General features: G+C 33.0%; 2 protein-coding genes across 10 annotated transcripts in view; both read right to left on the bottom strand.

Moving 5' to 3' along the window:
• The window catches only part of LOC127701157 (cytoplasmic dynein 1 light intermediate chain 2-like), a 722868-nt gene that overhangs the window by 459792 nt on the left and 236955 nt on the right, over positions 1 to 26121 (bottom strand). Inside the window, exon 12 of one of the 9 annotated variants that reach the window (XR_007981844.1) lies at positions 24981 to 25302. The exons of the other annotated variants lie outside the window; for them this stretch is intronic. The gene's annotated coding sequence lies outside the window, so the exon portion shown is untranslated. Of the gene's footprint in view, positions 1 to 24980; positions 25303 to 26121 lie in introns of those variants that run through there. 9 annotated transcript variants of the gene reach the window in all.
• Positions 4500 to 26121, bottom strand: part of LOC127701131 (uncharacterized) — a 31865-nt gene continuing 10243 nt past the window's right edge. The window contains exons 2-5 of the mRNA XM_052204922.1: positions 22268 to 22354; positions 11324 to 18089; positions 10554 to 10568; positions 4500 to 8737 (exon numbers count right to left, since the gene is read on the bottom strand). Of these exons, the coding sequence (XP_052060882.1) occupies positions 8579 to 8737; positions 10554 to 10568; positions 11324 to 18082 (6933 nt within the window). The 5' untranslated portion in view covers positions 18083 to 18089; positions 22268 to 22354 and the 3' untranslated portion in view covers positions 4500 to 8578. The remainder of the gene's footprint in view (positions 8738 to 10553; positions 10569 to 11323; positions 18090 to 22267; positions 22355 to 26121) is intronic.

Genomic DNA, 26121 nt, shown 5'->3' with positions numbered 1-26121 from the left:
CCTCGTCATGAAACAGAAATTCAAACGTTTGATTGGACGCAATTGTCAAATGATAGAAACTAACGTGTTCATTCATATTTCAGTATATTTATTGCTGGTCGGAACCTTGAACTTTGGCGAAGTGACTTCAGAATTGAAGGGTTCTGTTTCACACAAAAGCGCATTATTTATCAATGATTGATACAGATCTGATATGGCTAAAAGATATTATCCTATATAAACTTTCCCCAAAAATTCAGTCTAGTGCTCTAGGTATTTTGATCAATAGATTTTCAAGCAAAGTATGTTAAAGGCTGGACACAATGTTTTTCAAAACTAACAAGTGAAAAACTTGATGCTTACCAAACTTCACATTTATCGAGAGATAACGTTTTTATTTCAAGGGTTTAAAAAACCGGTTTGCTTGGATAAAAAAAATGTACTGTTAATGCTCATTTTTCACCTGTATAAATGCGTTGCAATTCATCATAGGATACTGAGTTACCATCCAAAAGCAATGACTAAACAACCCTATATGCTACAGGGAGTACAAAAACTCAGGTATTTAGAAACCAAATATATTACCAATATTTAATTCATAGTTCCAAATGTTCATACACTTGAAATATTTGGCGGGGGCTTGCAAACTTGCCAGGCTAGAAAAATACAAGAGACTCACAAGAGCTTGAATTGCTGACCAGAATTTTTTGTGTAGATCTTGCATCAATTATTATTTTGCTGCATAATATATAATAATGCGTGTTTAAACATGCCATTTAAAATTTCTCTTCATCTATCGTAGTTTTGTAAAAAACTAAAAAAAATGGTAACAAGAGTGCACACGCTGAAAAGTCTCGCCTGTTTTACTGACCATTGATTCTATGTTGAAAGTCTTAAAGATAAAGGTTTTACTAAAAGCATTACAGAAACTTAACATTAAAAATCTATGATAATGAGGTCAATGTCAGATAAATTGTGTCAGACAGACATATACACCTTACAATTTTATACACCAAATATAGTTGACCTATTGCGTATGCTAATTGAAAAACAGACCAAAACACAAAAACTTAACATTGACCAATGAACCATAAATATAAGGTCAAGGTCAGATGATACCTGCCAGACAGACATGTGCACCTTACAATTATTCCATACACCAAATATAGCTGACCTGTTGCTATTAATATTTGAATAAACTGCTTCGCTGAGCGCAGCTGGATACGCCCGCAGAGGTCCAACCCTGAACAGTTGGGGCAGAAATGGACACAATATTCAAGCTTGATACAGGTCTGAATTTGGATTGTATTAAATATTTGACATATCATAGGTTTCTGAATAAATGTAGTCAAAGAACTTGAAATTGGTTATATGAATTGAATTTATATTCAATTAAAGATTTCTTGCTGTTGTGTAATACACTGTGTTGTTGCGCAATACTCAGTAAATCTGTTGTCAGACTATAAACAATTAATTCTCAATGTCATATTAGAAATTTATGAAAATGTAAAGGGAGCTTACATCAATAGATATAAACAATTCACCAAAGTTTCATGAGAATTGCTGACAGCATTTTTGAGTTATTGTTCGAAAACTGGAAAATCCCCCCTTTTTTAATGAATAAAACCCCATAACTCAGAAATGTAAAATGTTAAATTTATAAAATTCTAAACGGAGCTTACATCAATAGATATAAACAACTCACCAAAGTTTCATAAGAACTGCTGAAAGCATTTTTGATTTTTTGTCCGGAACTGGAAAATCCCCCCTTTTTATGAATAAAACCCTGTAACTCGGAAACTTAAAATCTATAAAAATCGAAAGGGAGCTCATGTCAATAGATACAAACAATTCACCACAATTTCTTGCAAGTTGGTGAAAGCATTCTTGAGTTATTGTCCGAAAACTGGAAAATTCCCCTTTTTTTAATGAATAAAACCCCATAACTCGGAAACGTAAAATCTAAAATTTATAAAATTCGTAAGGGTTCCGCGGAACCCAGTGTCTCGCCTACTTTTTCTGTTAATCGCAGGCTCAACAAAAATCAGGAAGTAAATCAATAAAAATATTCCTCTTGATACTGTCTTCTGATTGTAAGAAGCTTCTGTCCAAGTTCGGTAAAAATCCAGGATAGTTTATGAATCTAATAAATGTTTAAAAACTTTAACTGCAGACTGAATGTAATGTTAACTGGAAGAAAACAAAATTTCCTTCTGGATACTACCATTTGATCATAAACAAGCTTCTGTCCAAGTTTGGTACAAATCCAAAATAGTATAAGAAAGTTATTAAAATTTTAAAAACTTTAACCACAGAGTGAATGTGTTGTTTCCTGGCAGAAAATCTAAGTCTATTTAAAAGTAAAATAAGGAAAAAATGAATTTATTTTTTTACAAAATGTCCTTCTAGATACTAGCTTTTGATCATAAACAAGCTTCTGTCCAAGTTTGGTACAAATCCAGGATAGTTTAAGAAAGTTATTAAAATTTTAAAAACTTTAACCACAGAGTGAATGTGTTGTTTCCTGACAGAAAATCTAAGTCCATTTAAAAGTAAAATAAGGAAAAAATGGATTTATTTTTTTACAAAATTTACTTCTGGATACTATCTTATGATCATAAACAAGCTTCTGTCCAAGTTTGGTACAAATCCAGGATAGTTTAAGAAAGTTATTAAAATTTTAAAAACTTTAACCACAGAGTGAATGTAATATTTCCCGGCAGAAAAACTAAGTCCATTTATAAGTAAAAAACGGAAAAAATGGAATTTTATTTTTACAAAATTTACTTCTGGATACTATCTTATGATCATAAACAAGCTTCTATCCAAGTTTGGTAGAAATCCAGGATAGTTTAAGAAAGTTATTAAAATTTCAAAAACTTTAACCACAGAGTGAATATTTGTGGACGCCGCCGACGACAACGACGACGACGACGACGACGACGCCGACGGAATGTAGGATCGCTATGTCTCGCTTTTTCGACTAAAGTCGAAGGCTCGACAATAAAACGAAAGGGAGCTCACATCAATAGATATAAACAATTCACCAAAGTGTTATGCAAATTGGTTAAAGCGTTTTTGAGTTAATGTCCGACATGTTGACGACGGACGGACAGACGGACAACGGTATACCATAATACGTCCCGTAAACGGGCGTATAAAAACAGACCAAAACACAAAAACTCAACATTGATCAATGAACCATAATAATGAGGTAAAGGTCAGATGATACCTGCCAGTCTGACATGTACCCCTTACAATCTTTCCATACACCAAATATAGTTGATCTATTGCTTACAGTACTTGAAAAAAAGACCAGAACACTAAAAATTAACAATGACCAATGAACCATGAAAATGAGGTCAAGGTCAGATGAAACCTGCCAGTCTGACATGTACCCCTTACAATCATTCCATACACCATATAGTTGACCTGCTGCTTGTAGTATCTGAGAAACGGACCTAATCACGTAATTTTAACCTTGATCACTGATCCATGAGTTGAGGTCGAGGTCAGGGTAACCCTGTCTGACAGACATGTAGAAGTTGCAAGGAACCCATATACCAAATATAGTTATCCTATTACTCATAAGTGAGAAATTCACATGACAAAAGGAAAAAACTTTTTTTTTTTCAAGCAGTCACTGAACCATGAAAATGAGGTCAAGGACAACGGGCATATGACAGACGGAAACTTCGTAACATAAGGTATCTGCATACAAGGTATGAAGCATCCAGGTCTTCTACCTTCTGAAATATAAAGCTTTATACAAATATTTTACCTGCCACCGGATAGTAATACCTGTCTCGCATACTGCTACTTTTGATGCAGGCGAGACAAAAACCATATTTTAAAGGCAATAACTCCTATAAAGGATACATTGATGATTTCAATCATGTTGAATTAGTTGTAGGCCTTACTTTGCTAAACATTTTTGCCAAGAAAATTTTCTGTCTATCTATCATAATTTCTGCAAAAAACAAAAAAATATAATTTCAATCACTTGTATATTAAGTTTGATAAAAATCCCACAAGTATACCTCAAATCATCACCCAGAAACAATTAGTTCTTCTTTTCAGTCTATTTTTAGCAGCTTTTGACAATTGACATTTTGGTCAGAAAATCTTCTGGATTCTACCCCTTCTCTATTGCTTCCATCTATACAAGTTTCATTAAAACCAAAACAGGAAACTAAGTAACCATCCCGAAACCAACTTAAAAAAATTCTAGTAAGTGACTTTGATCTTTGGACATATTGACCCTGACATCAATGGGCTTCTTTCCCCTGCACATATTTTTCATCTGTATAAGTTTCTATCCTCTCAAGCAAGGGATACTCAAGTTATCATCCAGAAACCATTTGTTTTGGACGCACAGATGGATTGACAGACAAAGCGATGGCTCCCAAATTTTTTTCAAGAGTATAAATATAGAACAGTTTTTTCTAGCATTCATACAACTTTGAGCTGTTTTACTGATGAAATGAGATTGGCGTAAAATTGATTAATAAAAACTGAAAACCGTTATAAAATGTGATTTATTAATGATATGACCATAAGCAATATGTATAGATATAAAATTCTGCATTCTGTACAAATATTTGCATATAGTTTTCAACTCATTGATACCAATAACATATAAATCAACAATATAAATATTCAAATGTGTGTAGTAATAGAGAAAAGTATATAAATTGTGAAAGAAAAAAAATAATTTCTATAAAACAGTAGCAAAACCATGGCTTTTTCTCATTAAGTTTTTTTTTTTTTTTGGGGGGGGGGGGGGGGACGGTAGATCAGGAACGGACAAGTTTGCACCCATTTAATCCCCATTGCTTCCTTCCCCTTTTAGTCCTATATAGCCACCTCAAACTGATTCCCCTTGTTTAATTAATTTTGCACGGGACGTCAAGCAACCAACAATCAATCTAATTAATTTTTCAGGCAAAAGCAAAACAGCAAAATTGGCCAACAGTTTATTCCATGTCAGACTTTAAATTAGTTAATGCTTGATCATTACAAGGTGCAAGAGCCTTCGTTCCATGTGCTTCTCACAATATCTTGACTACAACTTCCCAGCAAAGCTATGACAAAGTAAAACTGTTGATGTAAGGATCCCTATGGTGACCCAAAGATGCTGTTGGAAGATTTCTGATTTACATTCAAGTATCTCTATCATGTTTCATATATTAACAGGTAATAATTGTATTCTGTCCAGCTTTTATCAAAACAAAATGGATTCCAAATGCACTTCTTAATATTTTAAAAAGTGCATAAAACATCCTATAGAAATAAATATTTAGTAAAAAGTCTACATATAATATATTTCTTTAAGACAAAAAAGATTGTCAATATACACTGCAAATAAAACCTTTTGGCTAGGTACTACCATTTTTCATAGTAAAGAGGTATACAAAAACTTCTCATTTATAACATATGAAAATTAAAAATATTTTTCCTAAAAAAATATGGTTGATGCTTTAATTTCAACATATATCAATCATTAAGCAATTTTACAGCCAAATTAATGTCATGTCTCTATCCTTATTATAACATCTATTGAATAGTGTGGAAATATGTATCTTGTTGAATAGTTCAATTTTGGTTCTTCTATTCCCATGAAATCCTCAAAAAAATTAAAACTATTGAATAATCATGAATCCTCATTATACTTGAAAAAAATATAGAAATACGGTTTTTGATTTCTCTGAAAAAGCAATCAAAGAAATTTGAAATTCCTTAAGCTTATAATCAATCTAAGTTTCAAAATATGCACAAGTCTACAATAAAACACATCTTTAATGAAGGAAATACATGTACTCAAGGTTTTGCTAAACTCTTTTAATATCCTGTTAAATAATTCATTTCTAAGGATGATTTAGAGAGAAAAAATAAATAATGCTAAAATTGTGTGTACACACCTGCAAACATGTATATATTTCAGTCCAAATATTAAAAACATTTAAATAAATAACAAGAGAAGCCTTCTTGTTTCTGATATGACCCTTTTAATTACATCCCTTGGTACATGAACGCAACTAAATATCTAGTGTGGTTAATCATCTTGCATATCCAAGTCTTTTTTAAGTGTTCTCTTTATAAAATAACATCCAATTAATTTTGAATTGTATAATTATAAATTCGTTATCTTCTATGGGTTGAAAAATAACCGAAAAGCAAGATTTCAAATATGTAATATCTAGCCATTAATAACTAAAAAGGTAATGAATGCAAAGATAGCAAAAACAATATCTGTAAATAATTAATTTAAAAAATATCTGGCCTAAATTAAAATCTATAATGTACAACCATTGTCATAAAGCAAGCAATTCATTTTTACAGGACTGATATAAGAAAGGAAGCATGCATTATAGCAAAAGAATAATTAAATACTATCCAACATTGTATATGTGTATGTATATATATTGATCCTAAAATTAAATATTCATTAACCAGTTTTAATATTTCCAGTCAACAATATTGCTTTAGCAAAAGTTAAAAAATCTTGTTGGATGGTTTCATACAACTTTGAAATTTACAATTACATTCCCCAAAATATTTGTACTTCAAAACAAAATCTATCATAAAACGACACATTTTTTAGAAGTTATGAATCTATTAAAATATATTTTTCATGCATAACACAGGTTATTTTTAAATTAGAAAATTTCAAAGCATACTTTCAACTAAATTGTCTAAGAGCTGTTTCAATACCATAATGATTTTGAGAAAAAGTGTAAAGGTTGTAAAACAGATTCTATTAATTCACACTTTAAAGCATACAAAACCTATGACCGTTGTTAATTATGTGAAATCAATTTGTGCAATTCTTGAACATGTCAAAATAAAATATATTAATTCTGTTGTATTTTGATACATAATTTGCAGTATCACTATTTTCTGATTTACTTCAAAAATGAATGAGCATTTTTACAAAAGTTACAAAATTGCATTTGTTATGACATTTTACAAGATTTTTTTTTTCTTTCTTAATACAATCCTTCTATAAAAAATATCTACTTAAACAAAAATTGACATCTTTAAAGAATTCAACACTGTACAAAAACAAATCTGTATAACAAACATGTGTAAGATACAGAAAATAAATAAATTAAAGATAAGAAAGGTCAAATCAAATTAATTTTATTATTGTCAAAAACTACCTGTACCAGATGAAAGTTTAAACATAAAAAATTCCATTTCCAGAGAAATATTTTTCTTATCCAAAGTCTTCTTGGCAATGAACATATCTAATAAAACTATTATTTGTGCATTTTTTTAACTGATGCAGTAAATTTTTATTTCTTTTATTCTTAATGTATTTTATTTTTGAGACTTTATACTTCTTCAGAAATTTGTAAACATCTGATAACAACAGTTTAGTTTCACATATAAAACAATTGCTCTTATTTTATTATTTTAGTAAACACATTGCATGTCATTAAAAAAAAAAGAAGTAATTTTGCCTTTTCCCAAATATGAAGACAGATACATTTTGAGTAGAGGAAACCTAAACATTTAAAATTAAAAAACCTTTGTGAACACGCTCACATACCCCATGCCCCCACATTGTCACTGGACAAACCAAATCTCACCAGATTCCTAAGTTCAAAGACTCATAACTCTACAAAAGTCAACTGATAAAAATATTCTTGTGGATATGCACATTAACATATTGTCTTCATTAACTACAAAGTTTCATGAAATTCTGTTGTGTGGTTTCAGAGAGTTGCGATTACAAACTGTTGCAGTAGTATATTTAGGCCAACATTCTAAGTTCAAAGGGGCATAACTCCTAGAAAAAAAATTGAATCATAATTTCCTGTCGATATGCACATCTACATAGTATGTCCTTATTATCTACAAAGTTTCATGAAACTCTGTTGTGTGGTTTCAGAGGAGTTGCGATGACAAACTGTTGCAGTAGTATATTGAGGCCAATAAGTTCAAAGGGGCATAACTCCTAGAAAAAAATTGAATCATAATTTCCTGTCGATATGCACATCTACATAGTATGTCCTTATTATCTACAAAGTTTCATGAATTTCTGTTGTGTGGTTTCAGAGGACTTGCAATGACAAGAACAGGACTGACGGACTGACAGACAGACAGACAGATGGACGGACAGACAGACGGACGGGTCAAAAACATTATACTCGACGCAATACATTGCGTGGGGTATAAAAAAATACACACCTTAGAATTGAATGCTTAACATAGAGTTTTCATTTGAAGGTTAAAGAATTTACTATAACACATTTTGAATAAAGTGGATATGCTTCAGGTCATCATTGAGGTTAAAGTAGTTTTTGAAACTCTTGTTACTAGATTTTTCATTTTCCATCTAGTGTTAAAAGAGTAACTAACAACCTTCGATGTTACTCTTTGGGGAAAAAAAAGAAAAGAAAAAATTACTTGTCTTCACATAGTTGTGAAAACTAAATTGCATAGGCATATCATATTTTTTCCTTTGAATTAAGGGGGTTAAAGCTATGCATTAATTTATTCTGACCTTTCAAAATTATACATGTTGCATGTTATTTGTTCTCTGTTTAAGTGTGTAAATATGTAACAATGTATAAACAATATAAAATAAATGTTAGGAATTCACAATAGAGGTATTTTCCTTTGCAGGTTCAACTTCCAGATTTTCAGTTATATTCTCTATTTGTTCTTTCTGATTTTCTATATTTACTTCACCATTTTCTACCACAAGAGGCTGTTTTTCAATATCTTCCTCTTTTTCACTTATTATAAACTGCAAACATAAAAACAATTAATTCCGAGTTCCTATTCTTAATTTACAATATTCTAAGGTTTTTCCCACAGAATTTCTCTAGGATCTTCATTTATTTTCAAGGTTAGTATCAGGAAACCAAGACAAAGACGAAGAAAAAACTAATTTATTACTTTGGACTGTTAAACAAATGCCTTAATGGACATTCTTTTATTGTTTTGTACATAAATCAGACCGTTAGTTTTCTCGCTTGAATTGTTTTACATTTTTCATTTCAAAGCCTTTTATAGCTTACTATGCAGTATTGGTTTTGTTCATTGTTGAAGGCCATAGTGACTTATAGTTGTTAACCTCTATGTCATTTGGTCTCTGGTGTGGAGTTGTCTCATTGCCAATCATACCACATCTTAATTTTATAAGCCTTCCTGTACAGAAATTGTCAATGCCAGTCCATTACATTCAGAAATTTTTCAAAGACTTTACCAGATATTCTGAAGTAATTGCAAAAGGGAAATACTCAAATGTAAAACAAGCTATCAAATGTCAGAAATTCAAGGATTTTCTAGAATTATCACAATTTCCCCAAATTTCAAGGGCTTTTCCATGCATTGAACCACTGAAATATAATTCAAGGCCTTTCTTTCAATTTTCAAGATGGTATGGAAACCCTATTAATTTCACATTTTTAGAAAATCTCGTACAAAAATACATTATGTCCACTTGGAGATGATAATCAGAGGTATTTATGTGCTGAAGTTCACACTGTTAATCTTTGCATGAAAAAAAAACCCAGAAGAAACAAATCTTTGAAGGTTCTATAGGTGACTTGTTATACAGCTTATACTTTGACCCTACATAATATGCCAACGGCGGTCTAAATCATTTGCCCCTTTTACCAAAATATCTACCATAGCATTTCTATGAATCTATTTATTATCTTTTTCTAATCCTGAATATCTTAGAAATATTTGCTGCTTTACATAATACAAATACAGTTCCCAAATCACATGCAATCTCCCAAACAAAAATCTTTTGTGTGATGCAATCTGACCTATGAGTAACTTGTCCATTTTTTAATATACATGTTTATAAAAGAAGATGTGGGGAAAAGGTCAATGAGTAAGCAACCCAACAACAAAAATAACAAAAACAAATAGAGGGAAGCATACAGACTTCAACAATAGTCAGGTGTCTATAAAATGGGCCACGCTCTGAAGCTTCTTACATTATTCAAATTACTTTTTGATGGGCATGTTAAAAAAAAAGGTGACACAATAAACTTTCTTTTCTATTAAAGAAAAGAATTTCCCTATGGCTGGCAAATAAACTTATTTCCATCAGAAACTTACAAAACTTGCCCGATTGAGGAACAAAGACACAAATGGACAATAAAACAGGCAAAAGGGACAGACTCACAGAGATTGTTCAATTTCTATCATATGCAACAAAGTAAATGAACTTCTTACTCCCACTTCTACTCGACTCTGTATTGGAATATTTAAAACAATATTACAATTCAACTATAAAACCAAGGAAAAATGTTATCTAAGATTTGAACTGCATTTGATTTCCAAGTAATTGGGTATCTAAATCAACAAATACCAAATTTTTAGTAGGGACATGAACAGCTGATTTGATTGAAACCACATATCAATTAACCAATAACTTGTCCAGACAAAATGTACTTTTTCTATGTCTACTTTGATTTTTGCACTATTGGATTGCTGTCTAATTATTATATACTCGCCAACTTCTTTCATCTACATAAAAGTGCTTTCACAATACATGTCTGATTAAATTTCATTCTTTCTAGTATCTTGTTCTTAAAATCACTTACCTGGTTGAGGTAGACCTGAAAAGTACAAAAGATTTCATTAAAGTCAAAATCCAACAAGTTTACCTTGATTTCATGTTGTTGATTTGTACTTTTCATGAGGTTAAGTACAAAGTATTACTAAAAGGGGTAAGTTGTTTGTTAATATTACTCTATCATAGGAAAAGTTTATAAAAGATACATTCTGACTTCAACAGACCCTATAACTGTCATAAAATTCTTAATCATGAAGATCCAATTATCATTAAGATTCTTTTTGTATTGCTTAGGTCCTCATTATCCATCAAAAGTAACTTGCCTTTAAACATTAAACCTGTGGCTTTATAAAAAAAAATCTAATTAGTTTTTTAAGTCTTTCAAACAAACAAAATAAATAAAACAGCTATCTCAGACTTTTTTCTACTTTCTGGCTTTACCAAACAGAAATGATTTTGTAGAACATTTTTTTTATGCTGGCCTAAATGCAAGTCCATATATTACAGGACTTATCATGTTAGATGATACATTTTTATCACTTGGTTCAATTAAAACAGATCTGTTTTGTAATATTGTAAGCTTTATAAGAACACGACTAAAGTGAAAACAGCAAGTTATTTGACATAAATACAAATGCATTGGTGAATCTGAAGTTCTGAACAGAGGCTGACATTATTTCATCAAGACTTTTTTGAGACTTCTATGGTGTTTTCATCAAATATTTTTTCGTCCCCAAAGCTCCATTTATCATAGATGAAATAGTAGCAATCGAAATAACCATCTGACAAAAAACATACCTCATAATTATTGCCAATAAGATGTTGCATTTCATGTTGAACCAGTAGATCTGATTGGTCCAACTCTCTATCACAGTACTGGCAGATGTATACATCACTCTTCTCTCCATTTTCCGACTCAGTGTTTTCTTCTTCCATTTTGATGTCTTTTTCTGATGCCTGTTCTTCCGAATGATCTTTAGCTACAGTTGGTGATATAACAATTGAACTGTCTTTAAATGAGATTTCATTGTCTGTATCACTTTCAGAAGACTTTGATGCTTCAAATTGTTTATTTTCTTTTACTGGTGTCATGTCTTCATCAGCGTTTTCAACTCCATTCATCTCTTTCTGTGCTGGGGAATCACAGGACTCTTCATCCATTTTTACTTCTTCCTTTTCTTCTTTCTCTCCATTGCATTTTTCATCATTTTCTTCAGATTGTTTTTGCCCATCACGTTTGAACAGCTGTGCTACATATAATGCCTCACTAATATCTGGGTCTTTATTCTGTTTAACTCTGTCCAGCTGACCATTCTCTGCTAACCAATTAGACAATTCTGGGAGTGGACAGAAATGAACACGGATGTGTTGTGACAGGTGGTGCGTCTTGGAAACACTGTAGTCACAGTATGGACATGCAAGATTACTTTTAAGCATGTGAAATTTCAAATGTGTCAATAAATGGTCTCTTCTCACATTTGCATATGGACATCTATCACAGCGGTAAAGTTTCTTCGGCTCAATATCAAACTGGTTGGAATTTTCATACAATTCAATATGGTCATGTGTGACACTAACTTTGAAAGACTCTTTTGTGTCAATTGGTGGTAAAGCACTAGCCAAAGCAACATCTGCCGGTACCTCTGGTAACTGCATCAAATTGGATAATGACTGTATAGCTAAAAGGTTCTGATTTGGAGTGCAATGTAGCCTTTCATGTTGAACCAGTAGGTTTCTGGATGGAACACTGTAATCACAGTACTTGCACATATGTCGTTGTTTACTTCCATGTATTTCCACATGCCTCTCATAGTGAGATCGTTTAGCACTGGCATAAGGACATTTTTCACAGCTGTATTTCTTAAACCTTGCTATCTCATACAAAGTATCGACTTTGGTCTCAAACTGAATGTCAGAAATATCAGAATCTTTCTCTGTGTCATCTCCTGTATAGTCATCAACCTCTGTCTCTGTACTAGATTTTTCTGCATTATCTGCCATGTATGAGGGAAGGTGTACCTTCATGTGATGTGAAAGCAATCCCTTGGATCCAACATAGTAATCACAGTCAGGACATTTCATCAGCTGGTTTTTACTTTTCCGGAAACCATGCATCAATTCATGGAGACGCAAGTTTCTAAGTCTAACATTCTGATATGGACATTTTGAACATTTGTGAATTTTTCTATAGCCTCCATTTTTCATGATGTATCCTGGACGATTTCCAACTGTGCATGCAATTTTCATGGGTGACATGACTGGAGAGTGAGAAATACTTGGTTGAATCTTTGATGAAATTATCTTTTGCTTGTACATGGCTAGTTGGACTGAATCATAAACATGGCTGGACTCTGAGAAATCAGATTTACATGGGGATGACTGTATAGATGATGTGGATGACCTTCTGTCTTTGTAATCTGCTTCATGAACTTTCTTGTGTTGTTTAAGAAGTCGCCTTAGTCCTACCCAGTAATCACACTCATCACATTTAAACTCAGAAGTTGGCTTGGGTCTGTGAAACTGTTTGTGATAATAGAAATCATTCTTACTATTAGTTCTGTAAGGACATTTCTGACATTGGTGACGCTTTGTTGGTGTTGGCGGCTGAATAAATACAGAATCCTCTTTGGTTGACGTAGATGGTAGTGGTTCTTCTAAAGTTTGTTCAACACTCTGCGTCTTTCTTTGTTCTTCAAGATGGAGTTTTTCATGCTGCTGTATAAGACGTGGTGCCCTAACATAGTATGGACAATACCTGCATTTCTCTTGATGAATTCCAGTTTGAGGCTTGTGGCAATTCATGTGTAGTGTCAACAAATTATTTTTAGCAGTCCTGTATGGGCAAACAGTACACATATATTGTTTTAAGTCTTTTTCTTCTTCATCTAATCCATTATTTTTCACAATCTTCTTTATACATTTGATGTGTCGTTGGTAGTTAGTGGATTTATGTTTTTGCCGAATGTGACGACAGACACATGATCTCCAAGTTGACTGGAATGTACAAAGTTTACATTTAAAAGTTTCTTTGAATGTGTAAGTATCCTTGATTTCGTCTTTTTCTTCTTCCTTATCTGTTTCATCAAGAGTGGTTTCAAAGTCATCTTCAACATCTTCTTCCATTTTTAAATTTAAATTTTCATCTTCTGTATTATCATCTACAGCATTTTCAAAACCTGGAAAAAGTTGTCCATTTTCTCCAACAGCTGCAGCACTGCTGGTATCTACATTAATTCCTTGAGCTTTAGCCTTTTCAATAGCTGACTTCACATAGGTGTGTCTAGATGGATCGAATCGAATGTATTTAATTCCAATTTTACAGATGCTTATGTTTTCAGTTTCATGTCTTTGTTTAATATGACGGTAGGCGGAACTTCTGTGATTGGTTGCATAAAGACATTTCATGCAAGTGAATGCCCGTACTCTGTGACGGCTGTACAAATGTCTTGCTACTACCATTTTATCTTTGTTGACAAAAGAGCATCTAGCACATTTCCAAATTTTCCCCATTTTATCAGCCTCACTATGCTTTGGTCCCTTAGGTCTTGGTTCTTTGCTTTCGTTTTCTTTCTCTCCTGACTCACCTTCTCTGACACCACTTCTCCTTCTTTTTCTTGGATTGTAATCATATGTAGTCAAACTTTCCTTTGCTGCGTCAATCGTCATAATTATCAGATGTCCTTTCGTTACACCATGCTTTCTTTTAATGTGCCTTAGCAAATCACTCCTCCAATTTGATCGATATGGACATGCAGAACATTTAAACTGTCTGTAAGCACTCCTATTGAAGTTTATCAACCCATATTCCTTCTCATTAACTTTTGTACTTGGATGTTTCTTTACTGGTGAAGTATGGACAGATTGACTGAATTCTTGCATATATGACTCATAGGTTGCTCTGGCTTCTGCCTCAGAAAGTGTGATTATATGTGATGGTGTATTTGGATGTCTAATTCTCATGTGTTTGCTCAAGTCCCATTTCCAGTTTGATCGTCTACCACATTCTGAGCACATGAAAGGTTTGATGTAGCCAAATGTTTTAGGATTAGCCGATATAAGACCTGCTTTCTTGTTGCCCATCTTTGGTGAAACAGTTGCCATATCCATCTTCTCCATATCCATTTTTTCACTTGGTGGACCAATAATGTAGGGGTTCTCAACCATACCAGAATCAAGCATTCCATCACCAACATATATGATACGAACTTCACTTCCAGGGTGCATGTAATTATAATGCTTCTTCACATCACCTTTTAGCGCTGCACGCTTTCCACATTCAGCACACATGAAAGGCTTAATATCAAGAGGTAGGAATTTTTCCGGTGATGTTTCATTGACTTTGTGTGGTTTCATTGCCATGTTGGATTTGGGTCCTTGGTCATCTTTTTCTATTGGTACAATCCCATTATCGGTAATGTAGCCTACTTTCACTGGCATATTACGATGCATGTAGTAATAATGTCTAGCAATATCTGCTTTACTGGCACACTGTTTCCCACAGTCCATGCAGATGAAGGGTTTGTCAGACATGGAGTCTTTTTTGGGTGGTGTGATTCTTGCTTCATTGTTCACATTAGGTACATTTAAAATGGTTGTCGGTATTGGACTGCAGTTATTGTCCATTCTTTCATTGCTGATTACAAAAGGTTCTATTTGTGATTCATTTGCTGTTGGCAAAAGAGTCATCATGTTACGATTGATGTTATTACCCTTGTAGATGATACTAACTTCTAGGTTTGGATGTACTGTGCGAATATGTTTGCTGACAATCCACCTTTGGTTAGATTCATATCCACAGGCACTACATTTAAAACATTTTCCATTTTTTATTTCAGAAGTCTCATCCAGCACAGTCTGGGGTTGGCTAAGGGCAACATTCAAATGATGCTCACGTCTGACAACTGGATTAGAATTCAGATACTTTTCAATGGTAGCTTCTGCCTCCTGTCGACTAAGTTTGACAACATCATGTGACGTCTCAGGGTGGGCCTTTTTTATGTGTTTACGTATATCCCATTTCCAATTTGCTCTCCTTCCACATATTGGGCACATATACTGTTTCAGATTCATATGAGTTGAAACATGTGCTTTCAACTTAGACGGTGCATTTGTTACAAATGTGCAATATTCACATTTAAATGATGTAACATCCCCAGTATTTCCACTTATGCTATCATTTTCAGGTGAAAGTTCCTTGACTGGAGAAGGTTCATGGCTTGATGGTTCAGAATCATAATATGACATGTCTGTTTGTTCATAGCTCTGTGCCAATGGTTCATAACTTTGATCCATGCTGTTTTCTGGTGTATCATTCATCATATCCATGCTGTAATTGTTTTCATACGATTCATTCATCTGACTATCCATCTCAAACGGAAGTTCTTTGCTTGCAGTCAACTTTTCATAATCAATCGTAATAACATTGTCAAGGATAGTGTCATCACCCATAATCTCTGGATGGTGTTTGTACATGTGGCGTCTTATGTCTCCTTTCCAGTGCGTCTGGTAATCACAGTAATTGCATCTGTAAGGCTTATTATCAATGTGATACTTTGAATGTCGATCCACTTCAGTTTTCCACTGTGAAGTAAATGGACATGCAGGGCATTTGAATAGTGATGGTGAAGATTTCTTATTGGGTATAGTTGGTACTCTTATCAAGTCCCCTGCCTCTGGTTCTTTCTTATGGTCTCTACGAATGTGAACATTCAGGTCCCCAACATATTTGTACTGCTTATCACAGTGTGGACATCTGTAACGTCTCTCAATCTGATGAATTGCTAGATGTTTCCTGAATTCATCTTGCCATTTGGCCTCGTATGGACAGTATGGACATTTCAAACCTGTGTCAGCAAAACTGCTGTCCATCTCTGGCAACTGATTGTCTACAGCATTACCATTATCATCCATGACCTGGTTTTGTGCAGTATTTCTCATGGAATTGTCTTGATGATTTGGTGCTGGTATAAGAGGAGGAGGAGGAGGTAGAGAATCAGTTGGTGCTGGTGGTAAATCTAGGGCTTGTGATTGTACCATTGTTGGTTGTTGGTCCAAATAATCTTTCATCCTAATGTTGTGTTTTTGTTTCATGTGTCTATTCAGATCAGAAGAACGTTTGTATTTCAGACCACACAATGGGCAGACAAATGATCCATCAGCTCCTTGCAAAATGGCTGCTTGTTTTGATGCTAATTTTTCTCCTCTTTTTGCTGCTTGTTTTGATGTTGATGGATAGTTGAAACTGTCATTGTCGGTAGACCAGTTCAAACTTGAATTGTTGTAGTTTGACATAAAACTGTTATCATTGTCACCATAGTAATCCAAAGATGTATCAGCATTGTATGTGTTTGTATGTGCATAATACTGTTCAGTTCCAGTATTCTGGACACCCATGACAAAGTTCCTTCCAGCTGTAGGAGCTTCTGTCATCATGTCATCATTTTGAGGTTCTTCGATGTAAGCTGAATCATTACTGAAACTACCCTGAGATGACATCTGAAAATTGTCAACAGGGTTTTCATGGCTGGTCTGTACATGCCTAGTTATGGCAGTTTCTGTTGTAGAAGAAAAATTACAAAGCTGGCATCGGAACATATTATCTGCATTATGATTTTCACGATGACAGTCAAAGTTCTGCTTATTATCAGTTGAATAAGAGCAATCACCACACTGTAGTGCTGGCAACTTCCTGTGCTTGGCCTTGTGGGCTACAAATTCTATTTTCCTTCCAGTTGTAAATGAGCACATGGTACACTGGAACAGTTTTGCATTCAAATGGTTAGTAACAACATGTTTTGCTACTTTGCTCTTATCGTTGCTATTAAAAATACAGTATTCACACTTGTATACTTTTCCTTCAATTCCAGGAACTTCCGTGATGTGTTCCTTGTTCTCATTGGGAGTCTCTGGTGCTTCTGGCAGTACCACTACTACATCATCGGGGATTTCCTCCTCAATAGTACTACTTGTACCAACCATGTCATTCAAATCAACAGTGTTGTTTATATCAATATTGTATTTAAACCTTGGATCATTCTGCTCTTCCTCTTTTTCTATTCTCTCTTCAACACGACTCATTTCATCATTATATGCCACCTGCACATCAGAGAATGCAACTTCCTTTTTGTGTATAAGTTTTAGATGTCTCTGTACTTTCTGTTTGTGTTTGGATGAGTATTCACATTCTGTGCAAGTGAATATTGAATATGCCTTTCTGTGAACCTGAATCTCATGATAGAGAAATGCTTTTGATTTGGTTGTTGTGAAGCTGCAATTTTCACATTTATAATTACGTCCTCTCTTGCATGGGCTGATTGAAGGGGAAGTCTTTTTCCTGGTACCATTCTCCTTTATGGCCTTTGTTGGAGATGACAAATTATTGGAAACTGAACCAAACACTGATGGTTTGATTATTATTTTGGTGCCTCCTCCTTTAATCTTTTTCTTATCTCTTCTACATCTTATCCTATGTCTTTTGAAAATGTAGGCATTTTTGTTTGTGAATCCACACAAATCACATTTTCTTGCTGGCTGCTCTGATGCTTTAGTCTTTCCCATGGTTCATCTGGAAATAGAAAATATAAATGCAAGTTTACTTTGCAGTTCTTTAAAATGATCAGTTTGTAATAAATATGTTTCTGGCTTCTATGAGCTCATTTTGACCCAACATATCAATTTTTGATTATCATGATTAATTGAAAAATACAAGAACTGGTAATTGATTATCTGCATCCTCAAACTTTCAAAGGGTCACATAACTTTATTTCCTATATTCCTTTATTTAGTTTACTTTATTTAAGTCAAATACTTAAAAAGTTTTATTGTTTTACTGTCAACTCTAACATGAATAGTGGCATTTTAATTGAATTATTCAGCAATAGAGTTATTCCCCTTAGAACAGTGAAGCTACATTTGCAAGAAAGCACATTTCTTTGTAATGCATCTTTTTCTATACCTATTTGATTATCTAACTCATTATCAATGTTCAATTTAGTTTTTTTCTCTGTACCAATTTTTTTTAGAGGTTGAAAAACCTCTTTTAGCTTTGAAAGTTCAGCAAGTATGGGATTTTAAATAGCTGAGATCTGAATTTGAATTTCAGATGAAAAGGCCATAAATATGTAAAATTTAAAAACTTAATACAGGAAGTAAAGAGGTGGTCAAAAATTGGTGATTATGGTAATGCCTTTGATATGATTGGTTGCTGTTTGCTTATTTTCTATTTATAGTTTAAGTCTTTATAATGGACCAATTTCAGAATGTCTATTTCATAAAGGGGAATTTCTTGACACTTTTGATTGGTCACAGTGTCATTTTATGATGCTGAGAATTACAATTTCTTGGATTTGAATGAGTGATTATGATTTTTGTACATTTTTCTTATCTCTCCTACATCTAACCCTACTTTATTTGAAAATGTAGTCATTTTTAGTGTAAATCCAAACAAATTATTGTTTCATTGCTGACTGTTCTGATGCAGAGTTAGAAAATACAAAATAATTTTGACCATGTAATTTATGTGAATAGAAGTTGTATTTATAAAATAGGCCATTATCACTGTATATACATACAGCAGATACTACTGTTAACTGGCATCAAACTAATTATTCTGATCAGCTACAATTAAATAACAAAACAAGAATCTATTTTAGTGCACTGTAAATTGATGTTGTGGTACAGCAAATTCCCTCTGAATCCCTGCAACATGTTTGCTATGCTTTTGTTTGTGTAAATAAGCCATTATGTGCCAGTTAACAGCAATCTCCTTTGTAAATTGCAGTGTTCTCCTGATGATCCTTTTTAGCATCATTGTAATGTGATGCTATATTAATGTTATGTGATGCTATCTGAAATGATTTTCTTATAATTTTTATTATGGATATGATGCTGTGTTTTCTAGAAACAAGACAGTATCTCAAAATTCCCTTTTCCTTAGGAGTCAGTATGAAATGAGTGGGGGAGAACATTGCACAATGAGTGATTGTGGTTTGACATATCAAGGCAAACATGTTTTTCTGAAGTATTGAGCTTTGATAACATTAAACTATATCCTACTATTTTTAAATCATTTTAATAGAACAGAAACCAGACACAACAAATAGACTGTTCACATTTATACTAGCCTCAGATAGAATATATTTAGTATTTTACCGTACATAGTATTGAAATCAACTTCACCCACCTATGATTTATTTAATGTTTGTTGATCTGATTTAATATCAAATTCCTTTTAAGGTAATGCAGATTTATGTCTACACAAATCTTTATTCTGGATTCATGTTTATTTAAGTAATAATCAGATAAATTCTTCTACAAATTAAATGAGGATTACATGACTGTACATATATAATGGATTTACCATCTCATGTTGATGTGTAAATGAAATAAAGGTCTACAATGTTTGTGCTTTTTTCTCTGGTCATTAAAAAATAAAACATATTTGTTACTAGTCCACATTGGGATTGTTTCAGAATCAAATAGCCACACTGAATAAAATTTTAGCATTTTCTTAAATCACTGTATAATGGCAGCAAAACAACTATGTGTTTAAGTGTATAAATAAAAGAAGAGTGGGGTTACACATCAATAATGTTACATGAATGAAATGTTGTGCTTGTAAGAAAACATGTATCATTTTTGCTATTTTGATATGTGTGTGTAAATTAATTCCTCAGTCAATCTAACCTTAACTGTATTATACATTGACATTTTGTATGCAACTCGAAGTGAAAATGCTACATAAAAGTACAGAGGTTGAAAATGACCTTATAGATTTTCTGCTGGACACTTTAAAAATATTACTTATGTATGATGTAGCTTTCAGCTTTCCAAGATAATTTTAAAAAACATCTTTCCTTTTTCAATTTCTAAAAGTTTTACAGACTTGAGACTAATTAGTCAATAATGCAAACCATATAAATGCTTATAATTTCATTTAAAAATTTAACATTTTCATAAACTGTCAGAAATTCTCTTTCATTTCATCTGAAATTACAATACGAAGCCCTGACCCTTTGTAAAAAAATATCCTACTTAATTGAACTCTGTAGAACTAGGAACTAAAGGGTTCCATAAATTTTGACAACAAAGAATAATTACATCAGTGTGAGCTTTTGAAGACATCAGGGTCACATACATGCATACAGTCACTGAGTGTTTGTTTATGATTTAATTTTAGTTATATAAATGGTATTTTCTATAATAATTTACTTAATCTGTTTTTATCATTTACAACAAACTTACAACTGAGAAATCATCAGAGATCCTCCTAAACCTCTAACGAGTGTTGTACTTTAGCTTGGATCTGTTGTCATGGAATTGACAATTTTTCATATCTCCCAAACTTTTTTTTAAAATGAGTGAGGTAGACATTAATTAGATCGAAGATCAACGAACATGATTCAACATCATATACTCATCAGGACAGAGCCACTATGATATACAACAAGTTGAACTGAGAGCTATTGCTCACTAACGATACCCCCGCTTTACAGGTAAACAGGAAGTTGATGAGCAATGGATGTGAAAATGCAGGACTTAGTACAGTATGTTCACATAAATGTTGATACCAAATTTCAAGATGATCTGATAAGTAGATCCATAAAAAAATGTGACAAAATTTTCACACATTGTCACTATGTGTAAGAATGTCTAAGTATAAGGTAAACAGGAAGTTGATGAGCCATAAATGGGAAGATCCATCACACAGTATAGCATGTTCATATAAAGCCTGGTAATAAATTTCAGGAAGATTTTATTTGTAATTCCCTAAAAAAAATGTGAGGAAAAAATGTCCGATATGGCCAATATGTGTCAGAATACATTATATTCAGTAAACAGGAAATTATTGGGAGATGAATCTGAAAATGCATCACACAATATAGCATGCTCATATAACATATATATAAGACTGATACCAAATTTCAAGGAACCTCTGATTTGTGATTCCTTAGAAAATGTGTCAGAAAATTCATGGGATGGAGGGACATACAGGGGTAAAACTAAATACCCCTCTTTGAGAGTAAGGGTATCCAGATTTGAGACACCCACATAAACAAAACATTTCTTTATTATTTTTCCCATTTGAACTTAACTTTCTTTGTCATTTAAAAGAGATGTTGAGTATATTAACAATGAGAAGGCATCCAATACATAATCTAAACAGAAAACAGAACATACATAATTCATAAGCTCTGCATTTGCAATAAATGGACACGACAAAGACAACAATATTTTGTATTGTTTCTCCTAATCAGAAGCAGTATGTAGATTAACAACTTTAAGATAAAATAGCGGGAACTTTTTTCTTTAAAGTTCTCTATCAAATTGGAGAAATCCAAATAAATGGGGAATGTGTCCATGGGACACAGATGATGCCCGGGTTGCATATAACTTTATAAAGGGACATAATTCAAGAACTGTAAAAGTGACGCTACCCAAATTTGTATTTGATCTGAGTTTTGTGGTAATAAGCATTGTTTATAATATAAGTTTCATAACATTTAGAGAACGGAAACGAAAAATTCAGCAAGTTTTCCATTTGTAAAGGAGCATAACTCTAGAACGGTAAAATTGACGCCACCAAAATTCAAACTTGATCTGTGTTTTGTGGTAATAAGCATTGTGCGGACGTACGTGCATACGGACAAGGGTAAAACTTAATTCCCCCTCCTCTACAGATGGGGCATGAAAACTAAATATCAATTTTGAGTGACATTACATTGCATACATTTTTTCACTAACCTCTTTACTGTTTTAAATAATAGTATACATGCATATATGTATGTATCTTTATCTGTTGGAATCTTGTCTCTGCGATATAATCTTTGCCTGAAAATACAATTATACATAAATCAAATATGTGGAGAATGAAAATGAAACAGTAATCCTATGAAATACTAACAAATAATCACTGTATTACAGGATCAACACTTTTATTGCTGTTCTTCATCATGACAGCTATTGGAAGGTCTGCAAGAAAACTTCAGCAGCTTACTTGCATGTATTTAACTCGTCAAAAGACTACCTTTACATGCTTAACTAAATAGAGGGGCGGTAGGACAGGGTGTCATCCTGAATTCCCGAAAAAATAATCACTAATTCCTGAGTCCCTGTAAGGATATATCCTGAATTCCAGTGAAATTAAAGGCCAATCCTAAATTCCCGCGAAAAAAAGGACCTAATCCCGACGTCCCAAAAAAAGGTCTTCCGCCCCTCAATATAGCATTTGTACAGTTGCTGTATCAGTTACTTCATTATCAATACTAACAAAAAGAATAAAATGCTCCGCTGGGCGCAGCTTGATACAACCGCAGAGGTCGAACCCTGACCAGTAGGGGCAAGTATGGACACAACATTCAAGCTTGATACAGCTCTGAATTTGGACTGTGATTAAATATTTGACACAGCATAGGTTTCTGACACAGAATGAATGTGGTCTAAGAACTTAAAAAAATTTAATTTACCTATTATGGTCCAATATCCAAAATCTAAATACATGGTTAGATTCAGCATATCAAAGAATCCAAAGAATTCAATTTTTGATGAACTCAAACAAAGTTTAATTTTGGACCCTTTTGACCTCAATATGGACCAATTTGATAACAGGGCCCAAAAATCAAAATACATGGTTAGATTCAGCATATCAAAGAACCCCATATATTCAATTTTTGTTGAAATCAAACAAAGTTTAATTTTGGACCCCAACTTGGACCAACTTGAAAACTGGGCCCATAATCAAAAATCTAAACACATATTTAGATTCAGCATATCAAAGAACCCCAAGAATTCAATTTTTGTTAAAATCAAACTAAGTTTAATTTTGGACCCTTTGGACCTTAATGTAGACCAATTTAAAAAAAAACTGAACCCAAAATTAAAAATCTAAATACACGGTTAGATTTGGCATATCAAAGGGCCCCAATAATTCAATTTATGATGAAATCAAACAAAGTTTAATTTTGGACCCTTTTGACCTCAATATGAACCAATTTGATAGCGGGGCCCACAAATAAAAAATCTAAATACATGGTTAGATTCAGCATATCAAAGAACCCCATATATTCAATTTTTGTTGAAATCAAATAAAGCTTAATTTTGGACCCCAATTTGGACCAACTTGAAAACTGGGCTCAAAATCAAAAATCTAAATACATGTTTAAGATTCAGCATATCAAAGAACCCCATATATTCAATTTTTGTTAAAATCAAACTAAGTTTAATTTTGGACCTAAATGTAGACCAATTTGAAAACTGGACCCAAAATTAAAAATCTAAATACATGGTTAGATTCGTCATAACAAAGAAATAAATGTGGTCAAAGATTTTTACAAATCTAATGCGCCAAACTGTGCAATTAAAGATTACTTCTTGAAATTTTTCAATATTTGAAATTTGAAAAAAAAAAAATATTTGAAGAATAATTCTTTTTAATTTCTGAAATCTGAAATTAGAAAAAATTGCCCCCCCCCCCCTAATTTCTTTTTACCCCCCTCCCCCCCTTTTCCCCCCAAAAAATTCTTTCCCTCAAGATATGGTCATAATCTCAATTCAAATTTCCAATGGAGTTTGCAACCATAATTAACCATTTAAATTTACCATAGTGCTAACTTAAACTATTTTATAATAGAATTTAAAATATGGTGTCAAATCTTTCATATGGATTTTTTTGTAAAAAAAAAAAGATGCAACATTTGCAGATATTTTTACTTGTCTTCCTTTATAAATATGCATTTCTTTTAACATAATTTAAAAACAGTGTAAGGGAGGTAATTCAAATGATGTATTTGATATATCTCCCTTACACTGCTTTAAATTATTGTCTGGAAACTAGAACATGCTTATTTTTGGCCCCTAATTCCTTAACTGTTGGTACCATAACCCCCAAAATCAATCCCAACCTTCCTTTTGAGGTATTTAAACTTATGGTAAAATTTCATAGAGATCCATTCACTTAAAGTAAAGTTATAGTGCGAAAACCAATGTGTCTTCGGACGACGACACCAATGTCATACCAATATACGACCGCAAATTTTTTTGCGGTCGTATAAAAATTTAGTGACTTTAGATTTAATGTGCAGGGAGTGGGGCCAGGGCAAAGGCAATAAAATGCTTCGCTGAGCGCAGCCTGATACAACCACAGAGGTCGAATCCTGAACAGTTGGGGCAAATTTGGACACAATATTCAAGCTTTAATACTGTGCGAATTTGGATTATGATCAAGTTTTTAACATAATATAGGTTTCTGACACAAAATAAATGTGGTCAAAGATCTTAAAAATCTATTGTGCAATACTGTGCAATTGAAGATTTCTTCTTGAAACTTTTCAAAAATTTGAAATTTGAAAAATTTTCAAGAAAAAAAATATGAACCATTAAAAAATATTGAAAAAAAAATCCCCCCCTATTTTTGAACAACACCCCCTCCCCCCCCCCCCTTGGAGCAATTACCCCCAAACTCAATCCCAGTCTTCCCTTTGTAGTATTGATGCTTTTAGTACAATTTTAGAGAGATCCATACACTTAAACACAAGTTATTGTCTGGAAACTAGAAAAATGCTGGTTTTTGGCCCCTTTTTTGCCCCCAATTCCTGCATGTTTGGGACAATTACCACCATACTTTATCCCAGCATTCCCTTTATGATATGGAATCTTGTGGTACAATGTCAGAGTGATCCATACACTTACACCCAAGTTATTGTTCGGAAACTACAAAAATGCTTGTTTTTGGCCCCTTTCCTAAACTGTTGGTACCATAACCCCCCAAAATCAATCCCAACCTTCCTTTTGTATTGAACCTTGTAAAATTTCATAGAGATCCATTCACTTAAACTAAAGTTATTGTACGGAAACCAAATGTGTCTTCTGGACGACGCAGATGACGACATCATAGCATTATACGAACCCGAAAAATTTTTGCAGTCGTATAAAAAAAAGACATTAGCTATCAAAGACTTTGTAATTCTACAGTACATGTCAGAGTTCAAGTTCAATTGGTGGACACATATTTGACATCTATGCACTTAAGAAAATGTTCTTTCCAATTAGCCTTTCTTTCCTCACTCCTAAAAGAATGTTCAATTTCCCTATCATTAAATGGAGTCTCAATTTTGATGTTGAAATATCACAACCTGAAATGACATTTTTTGCTTAAATGATAAACAAGCACATGTATTCATGTTACCTGATGTATGCCCTTCTCAAGGATATCAAACAGGTCTAGTCTAGTAAAGAATTTATGAGTCTGCTATGATTATGGTATCTACTGATCAATTAATTAGTCTACATAGAAAAGAAAGACTGATTAATTAGATAAAAACACTCCTTATTGTGTTAAAATAAATACAAATCCCTCAATATTTATCTTATTTGCTTTTCATTTGTAATGAATTCTAATACAAAAAAAAACCCTCCCCAAAAAGAAAACCTAAAAAAACACAACACATTTAATATAAATGTATCATCATAAATTTAAAAGCAAGGCACACAAACAAAGAAACGCTTTTCCCCAAGATCAATAGAGGATTGTGAAGAATGAGGATGTAATATTTATTTAGTATTTTACATCATGTTGTGAAGAAAAAAAATTTGTTCTTAGT

This window comes from Mytilus californianus, unplaced genomic scaffold (assembly GCF_021869535.1).
Source record: "Mytilus californianus isolate M0D057914Y unplaced genomic scaffold, xbMytCali1.0.p SCAF_5, whole genome shotgun sequence".
In the NCBI taxonomy this organism is placed as follows: domain Eukaryota; kingdom Metazoa; phylum Mollusca; class Bivalvia; order Mytilida; family Mytilidae; genus Mytilus; species Mytilus californianus.
This window is presented reverse-complemented; position numbering and strand designations above follow the sequence as displayed.